This window comes from Perca fluviatilis, chromosome 13, assembly GCF_010015445.1.
Source record: "Perca fluviatilis chromosome 13, GENO_Pfluv_1.0, whole genome shotgun sequence".
In the NCBI taxonomy this organism is placed as follows: Eukaryota; Metazoa; Chordata; class Actinopteri; order Perciformes; family Percidae; genus Perca; species Perca fluviatilis.
This window is the reverse complement of record NC_053124.1, coordinates 10,590,849-10,599,318: the sequence shown is the minus strand read 5'-3', so window position 1 is coordinate 10,599,318 and position 8,470 is coordinate 10,590,849. Positions and strand designations below refer to the sequence as shown.

At 40.2% G+C, this 8,470-nt stretch overlaps 1 protein-coding gene across 1 annotated transcript; it reads right to left on the bottom strand.

The window, feature by feature from the left end:
* Positions 1 to 683: 683 nt before the first annotated feature.
* nrsn1l (neurensin 1-like) lies at positions 684 to 8,163 on the bottom strand. The gene is made up of 5 exons (XM_039819218.1): positions 8,134 to 8,163; positions 7,966 to 8,051; positions 5,465 to 5,529; positions 3,912 to 4,064; positions 684 to 2,795 (listed from the first exon to the last, which is right to left on the bottom strand). Exons 3-5 carry the CDS (start codon positions 5,522 to 5,524, stop codon positions 2,385 to 2,387), a joined length of 624 nt encoding a protein of 207 aa, XP_039675152.1. The 5' UTR covers positions 5,525 to 5,529; positions 7,966 to 8,051; positions 8,134 to 8,163; the 3' UTR covers positions 684 to 2,384.
* Positions 8,164 to 8,470: the final 307 nt, after the last annotated feature.

The window sequence follows — 8,470 nt, the reverse complement described above, 5'->3', positions numbered from 1 at the left end:
ATTATTAAAAAAAAAAGAAAATTACTGTCTCCAGACAAGTACAAATCAAAAAACAGAGTGACTGAAAGAGGATGGGATAATGGACAACAACTTAAAGTTTAGGTTAGAGTGCAGAAAAAAAATATACACATGATCTAATAAGACATACTGTACATAAAATAATTAGGCAAAACACTGTTCATCTACTTTCATGACATCTGACCACCTCATGTTTTATGTTCTAAGCCAATTATCCACATGACTGAGCCTCTGACATGGAAGATTACTGGGAGAGAAGGTGACTTTCACAAGCATGTTTAAGGCTAAGCATGGAATGACTACAAAATAAAAACCTCAGTAGACAAAACATTTAATTAAAACTTGGGTGTGACAAATATATGTCAAAATCTAAGCTTTGTCTAGTTGGGAAGCAAACTCTGAGTAGCAAACTCAGATTTATATGTATATTTTTTTAAATCACGCATGGAAATTTACATTAAGAAACTGTTGCATCGAGATGCATCGATAATCGGTTTAGAATCGAATCGTTGGCCTCTGAATCGGAATCGAATCGAATCGTGAGGTGCGAATCGATTCCCTCCCCTAATGAATACCACTTACAGTAGGTTTCAAATAGGTTTAAATTCTTGCCATTGTGGAACAGATTGATTAAATGGAACCAAACACTAAGAAAGCCTAACGCATTTAGGTATGCCGATCACAAGTTTATTGTTATGCACTAGTGACACTTGATCCTTATTTTATTCCATTATCTTCATCATAGCCAATAACACAACAAAACAATCAAACATCAATAGTAACATCCAATGGAATAGGGTGCAGTTAACCAACAGGACATCATGATTATTCTATTTTTTACATTTCTTTTCTAACGTGTACTCTCTATTATTCAAGCTAATTTCATTAAACCGGAGGACCTGATCAAACAGGTGGACGTGACCCACCGCATCACCACTCACTGTGTGAGCCTGTACACAAAAACTCTGATTGGAGTGTAACTAAAGAGGGGGGAAGTGCTGGGCCAATCAGAAAAGAGTCTTTGTTCGGAGTTGAATATGGAGCACTTGAAGCCTAACTGTTGCCTGGAGACACATTGCAAGCAATTACAGAGCCAGATTACAGTGGGGAGAAAATAGGTGATATTGTCAATGGGGCATGAATTGTGTGTGGGTGTGTCAGTGAGCGGGTGAGTGCATGTGCATTATGCATCAACAAGCTGATCTTACAGGAACAGCATTAGTGGAGAGAAAATGTAGATATTGGTAATGTTTTTTTTTTATTTTCTTATCCTTAACCCTTCTTCTGCATGTGAGCGGCAAATTTAAAGTCCTGCAATCCGTGTGCACGTGAATGGAAACATAGGTCTTCTATGTGATCTATGCAATATCATCACCTCATTTATATGTTTTAATTTAGTTTTATTAAAACAAATAGATGATCTATTTAGATCAAGTTGTGCTTTTGAAGCCAGATATGTGTTTAACGTACTATGGCTGCCCCCTCTTAGTCGATTAGTCAACGAATCGGTCATTTTTGGTCCTAGTCGACTAAGATTTCTTTAGTCAATTAGTCGTTTTTATGCTTTTTTTCGTGCTGAATGAATGAATTTCCAAGAAACTTATGAGCAAATCTCTGCTAAACACAAGATTTAAAGTGGTGCTTTTGCATGATTCTTTGTGGAGAAACTCCAGATCTTACAGATCTGTCGATTAAATCAACATACGAGTGGTCGAGGACAGGATAAAATACCCAGTCTCTGACTGTCTAGCTGGCGAGCTAACTTGCTAACCAGCTCGGCTAGGCTAGCATTAGTCCGTCACAATACCTCCAGGAGCTTCTCTCTATTTTCTCTTTACTGTTCTGTTTACACTCCCTGCTCACAACCTTCCTATCGGTTAGGTAGCCAATTAGCTTAGCCCGGTCGACGAAGGGTACAATGAGTTCACGCAGTTTATTCGAATTACATATTTGTACCGTTGGCTCCTCTCATAACTGTCTGCACCATTCCTCTTTTGTGGAGCAGTTTATCTGCTAACAGGACGGTTAAATAAAAGTGGATAGTGCAATATAGCTAATAAGCTATGATAACTTGCTCTATTTTTGTCTCTCAGGCTCTCCATCCCTTTAGAGGTAAGTGTTGTCAAGACGGCGCAAATTGTTGTGTCAAAGTTGAACTCTACATGAAACATTTGCACAGATTATTTGATGATCACCCTTTTAAATCCTGGTGTGTCCAGGCCTTTTTGGTCTAACTGCAATATCACAAAACAACCTCCATTTGAACAATTTGCATGCTAAAATGACACTTGGCACCAGACCAGGTAAATGAGGCCCCGGGACTAGAACAAAAGCCTGTACACAATGTAGCTCAGCAGGCATACTTTTTAAGAAGTGGACTGCACAATTTCCACTTTTGACAGTGTGACGGGTATCTTCCCCTCTATACCTGGCGGCTTAGTGACCACATCCCCGGGATCCCTAAATCCCTTCCACTTTGACCCTGACTCTTCTCTCCGTTCTCCTTCCCCCGGTCTGTGGAACAGCCTCTCTTTCAAGTTGGCCCTGGGGAGGATCCAAAAGACAACCCCCATCGCCGCCAGGGCTGAGCCGAAACAGCAGAGCCCGATCCCGGTTGCGGTGCTGAGGTGCAGCCCCCTGTTAAACCTGACAGCACGGCTGTCCAGGAAGAACAGTTCTCCCTCTCCGAACGACTCGATTTTATGAGGGGTGGAGTAACCGACTGACAGGCTGGCAATACCTGCAGTCAGGATCAGGAGACCCAGGGCCAAGGACACCTGGTGCGAGAGGAAGACAGAGAAAGAAACCAAACGTGGATTTATGTGCAGCCCTGGTACTTTTTTTTCTACAGGGGGTCCAATTTTCTCAGTACTCTTCACTTCTTGTTAGGAAAGGTCATTTTGTTGTCTGTGATGCAAAAAAAAAAAAATCCAAATTGCCAAATGGGGAGGGGGCTTACATGCAATCCCTCACCTTTACAAATACCACCACACCACTGCTTGCACTTCATCATACAGAGTTTAAAATGCACTGTTTGCACATTATAACATGCGTATATCACAGAGAGTTTGTTTTTTAGAGTTACTACACTGGTGAAGCTTAATGCTGGCAGGTGAAAACAATTAACAGGTGACACCATGTGTCACAGAGGTGAAAGATCTCTGTCTGCAGCAGCCCTCCCCCCGAGCAACAGTGACGAGGACAGCAGTCCATGGGGAGTTTGGCAGTCTGATCTTGGAAATAAAAGGTTAATAAAAATAAGGTGAAATAAAATATTACACCTTTTCTTCAACTGGATCTTCATGTTTTGTTGAAAAGGGGAGTTCACTGAAGGCTTTCTCTATCACAGTAAGACTCAAAATAGCATGTCATTGAAATGCCTGATTGAAGATTACAATTATTGTTTGGTTAAAGTCTGTACGTTTGTTACGTTATTTCACTTCCGGTTACACATGTGACGCAGAACGTGACATATTTTCGTTTGTTAAAAAAACGGTCTCCCCTGGTCGAACCCATGGTCTCCTGGGTGAAGGTCCTGTATTTGTTGGGTCCATCCACCACCCAACCTACCTCCTTACGTGGAATTTGGCGCTCTTATACATCGTCACCCTACTTCTTGCTTTGCTCCTGTCGTGATAATACGGCCACTAGAGGGCACCGCCACTATAAACTGAAAAATGGCTCGTGATTGTTGCTCGAACAACCGAATTATGTTTTTTTTTTGTTTTTTCGGGAGAGGAGAGTCTCTGAAAAACGCGATACGTTTCACTAACAAATAATGCAAGAAAAGCGAGAGAGGCTGAGCAGTGAAAGTGCACAGACACCAACAGACACAATGAGCGACCACGTGACGGTGAGTGATGTCAGCAGAGTGGCGAGTGTAGCTGCTCTACCTTCCAGACTGCTGAGTTCCACCACAGGGCTGACCTCTGGCTCTGGGCCAACCCCGGTTCCTCGGGGTCTCTCTCCCACATGGAGGACGAGCACTCCTCATAGAAGTGGTGCAGATAGGAACGAACCCCAAACTGAAGACAGCTCGAACCCGCCTGGGAGGAGGTTGTGCACAAAGGGACCACATTACATGGGAGAAAAAAAAGTCCTTACATAGTTTGTTAACACTTTACTTGAAGGTATCAACATAATTGTGACATGACACTGTCATAACTATGACATGACACTGTCATGAACGTGTCTTACACGTTTTAAACAAGTCATAAACGTTTATGACTTCTGTCATTTAGTGTCATTCGGTTTTTGTCATGACAAGTTGACATGAATCAAAGTGACATTACCAGAGGATGTCTTTGTCATGACCACTTGACATAATGTCATCCTGTTTAATGTCAAGTTTTCTTAATAAGGACACTCCAAAGAAATTTGATGTCAAGTTGTCATGACAAAGACATCTTCTGGTAATGTCATCCTGGTTAATGTCAAGTTGTCATTACAAAGACATCCCAAACAAATGTAATGTCAGCTTGTCATGACCAAGACAGCTTCTGGTAATGTCACTTTGATTAATGTCAAGATGTCATAATCAAGACAACCCAAACAATGTCAACTTGTCATGACAAAACCCGAATGACGCTTAATGACACAAGTCATAACCGTTTATGACTTGTTTCTAATGTTTATGACACGTTCATGACAGTGTCATGTCATGGTTATGACAGTGTTATGTCACGATTACGTTTATACATTCAAGTAAAGTGTTACCCGTAGTTTAATTTGCCTGCAGCTCTCTTTCACGTTTGAAGAAAGCAAAGTTAACACTTCTGATTACAGTCCGCAATATATAGGCTAGTGTAATTATTATTAAGTATATATGGAGTATCAATAAAATACTAACTTGGTACATATACCAGTACGAATACGTAAGTACAAGGAGTACAACTAACAACTTTGGTTTTGCGAGGTACTTTAACTTCACTACAACTTTTTAATTTGCTCTACCTATTTGATTAATACAAAGTACAGTTATACTATTACTGGCAGAAAGAAGGGAGAAAACAAGGTGACAGTGTGGTTTGACAAGTGTTAAAGTTAATTAACAATACGTACTGCTGTTCTGAAGGTATTTCCAGAATAAACACTCTCCTAATTATCTGGATGAAAAATAATTCAAAGTAAATTTTTGAGGATTCTAGAAAGTCCTTCAGAACTGTGTTGTTTAAATGACCATTAATACCAGGACAAAGAAAGCTCCCTTATTACAGTATAGGGTAAGTCTGGGGGTATGTGGACTGTTAAATAAAGCAGCCCCTTGTAGTTTTCAGTTTGTATTTCATTAGTACCCTATATGCACAAATGGTTTCCACTGAAATATGTGGGTTGTAATTTAAAGCGTATCAGATGTCCTCAGTCTATCTGCCCACTGTTGATCATACAACTATTTTAACTGTTATAAAATCAAATGAAACAAGAGTTTCACCCAGGAAAAGCTCACCTCACTCCCGGAGGACTCTCCTCCTGAGCCAGAGACACAGGCCTCAGAGCTCAGCGCCATCAGACCTTGCACATTTGCAGTGAAAGAGAGAAACATTCTGTAGGTAACACATATTCAAAGCCCTGGACAGATTGATATGTGCACATGTCAGGCTGCGTTGTTGTAACACAAACACTGTTTATCTGCTGAATATGGATTTTCCTCAATAAAAGCCTCCATCCCTGAAGAAGGCTGCTTATAAATCTTGGCCTGTGTCGTCCGTCAGGTTGCCCCGGTTATTGTTGCCGCATGTGAACGATTGACGGCTACTGTGGCCCTAGGTGGCTCTATTACCACCCACGGATGAGTCACACAGATGCAAGAGCGTGCAGACTCTATTCTTCCTCATACACATTTGCACACGTCTCTCTGTTGTTATTCTCCCGAGGCGGTTTGATTGATTTCTTTCATTCGCTCGCCTTCAAACGGTTTCTCTTAGCGGCTACACATGGCTGATCGCAGTCTGTACTGTACAGTCAGTTTAACCTGACTGCAATTTCAGACATAACCCTGCCAAGCAAATCAGTAATCACCGACCGAGAACATTCTGCTGAGGTAGGCACGTTAGGCTTGTACCCTTCTCAGTGGCCCAGATCTTGAACCAGACAGGATGAGTCGTTACCAAACTCTGTCCAATTAAACAAGCTTTTTGTGAGCCAGTGTGATTTGTGTTTACAAGCCCTGGTATGAATGGAAATTGTGGGGATATAAACAAAACTAATGCAAAAATGCGAGAAAGAAATAAATAAACAAAAGAGCCTGTGTGTAATGGCACCAAATTGAAGAAAGCTAATTCAAACAGATAAACAAACTCTTCAATTTCATTTGGCTGTCATGAATAATCCCTAAATTACTTGTTGCTGTTTGAGCTTTTACCGTATTGAGTAAAGCTTTTAGAAACAGCATTTACAAAGAAAGCTAATTGTGGCCAGACTTCATCAACCTTAAACCTATATACAAGTATTGACATCCCATTTATTTTTGTCTGGTTTGTTTTTCCTTATAAAAGAAATGACCTGACCTTTCTGGATTTATTCATGCTGAATGTCAACACAATTAGAAAGATGGATTCACAAGAAAATTAGGTAGCAAAGTCCATAACATAATACATCATTTCAATGGACAAATTTATGTGAGCGCTGATTAGTGACTCCAGTGGTGGAGGGTAACTAAAAACATTTACTTTGGATTCAATTCAAAGATTCACATTATGATAAAGCCATAACATACAGCACATTGTTGAAAATAGAACCAATGGCTCCCAACAAAGCAGTGCCTAGTTGTGGCTCCTTTTTTTGGGACTTTTCTCAAATCTTTGCTTTTATTATGAAATATTGTAAGTTTAAATATTGAAGTTTAGAGGGGAAATATGTCTTTGGTGGAACTGATAATCATCTCATGACCCTGCAAATTATTTTTTGAGACCCTTTGGATTGAGTTGGTCCCTAAATTGGGAACCACTTTACTAAAACTAGCTCCTACTCAAACAGCTACACCAGTAAAATAATGTTACGCATGGATCTATCAGCCTTAACAATCTAATAATGGCATATAGAATAACATGGTACTAAATGTTCTGCAAAACGAATACTTTTGTATACTTTAAGTACATTTCGCTGATAGTACTGTGCTGTAGGCTACTATTACTTAGTATTTTTACACTTTGGTATTGGCACTTTTATTTAAATAAATGATCTGAGTACTTCTTTCACCACAGCTGTTTAATATGCAATTCTGCTTTTAAATAAATATGTGGAGCGCTGACTGGTATACTATGATGGATTGGGCTCTTAAGTACCAAACTCATTGGTCTTGAATACTGACGTGATTTGTTTATATTTCATATGGCTTACAGATGGATTTCTGATCTTTGATGATCATAAAACGCATCAAACTTACTCTAATGCTTCTGCACGGTATCCTTTACCGATACAGTGGTACAACAGTTTTAGTCCCATAAAGACGACTGTTTAATCAGAGGAGCGCTGTCCATGGTGCTAGTAAGTTTGCCCCAACTTTCGTCTCTGACTCACAGGCGAGGGAAGTCCAAATACAGGTGAGCCCAGTTAAAAAAAACAACACAAATTCACATTTGTTTAACCCATTGGATCCTAACGCACCCCGAAAATGCAACAGGGTTTCTTTACTGTCCCATAGTAATACTATATATAGACCCATACTTTTTTCTTCTATTTAACCTTTGCTTCCCTAGTCTACCACTAAGACACGGCATGTATTTTGATCACATCCTTTCACAACAGGCAGAATTAAAAGGCATGGCGGTCAGAAACTGATGGGCAGAAACTAACGGAACAGCAGTGAGTCATCGCGGCCATGTCACACTTTTCTCCATCGCACTTCATCTACAGCGGCTCACTTCCTTATTTGTCCTCCGCACCCGGAGCCTTCTCTCCTCTTCTCGCTCTAAGCGAGTTTACAACGTGTGACGGACTCAGTCTTACCCCCGTGGCCGGAGTGCCCGCTCTTCTCACTGGGGATCCATGTGTTGTCCGACCGGTGGATCTCCAACGCTGCTGCTGATGTGAATCTGTCGAACGGAGACACTGAGCATGCGTGCAAATAGAGAGAAAAAACTCTAGATAATACATGACACATGTCTGTTAACTCACCACCTATCTTGATCTTATCTTGAGGGGTACTTTAAAGAGTTTCGTCCACAGTTAGTTTACTAAAAAGTTCTAAAGGTGTTTGTCACTTTTAAACACTTTAAAATATTGTAGATGACTTTAGTTACTAAGGCAGATGGGGATTGAAAAAACCTATAATGCATATATGTAACACAATGCATTGTTATGCAGTTAATCAAACACAATACAATGTGCTTTATTGCAACTCACATGTTTCTGCATTAATAATAATGATCAATGTTATAATATATAATAATACAGCAACTAATGAGTCTATTGGCTGCATAGTGGGTACTTTTACTTTTAATCTTTGTGTAGC

Bases quoted from the DNA above. Each gene is read 5' to 3' on its own strand.
- nrsn1l (XM_039819218.1), bottom strand. From the start codon at position 5,524: ATGGCGCTGAGCTCTGAGGCCTGTGTCTCTGGCTCAGGAGGAGAGTCC. The intron at 4,065-5,464 runs GTGAGCTTTTCC...ACCTCCTCCCAG, and splicing joins GAGAGTCCTCCGGGAGTGAG to GCGGGTTCGAGCTGTCTTCA. The intron at 2,796-3,911 runs GTAGAGCAGCTA...CTCTCGCACCAG, and splicing joins GGAACTCAGCAGTCTGGAAG to GTGTCCTTGGCCCTGGGTCT.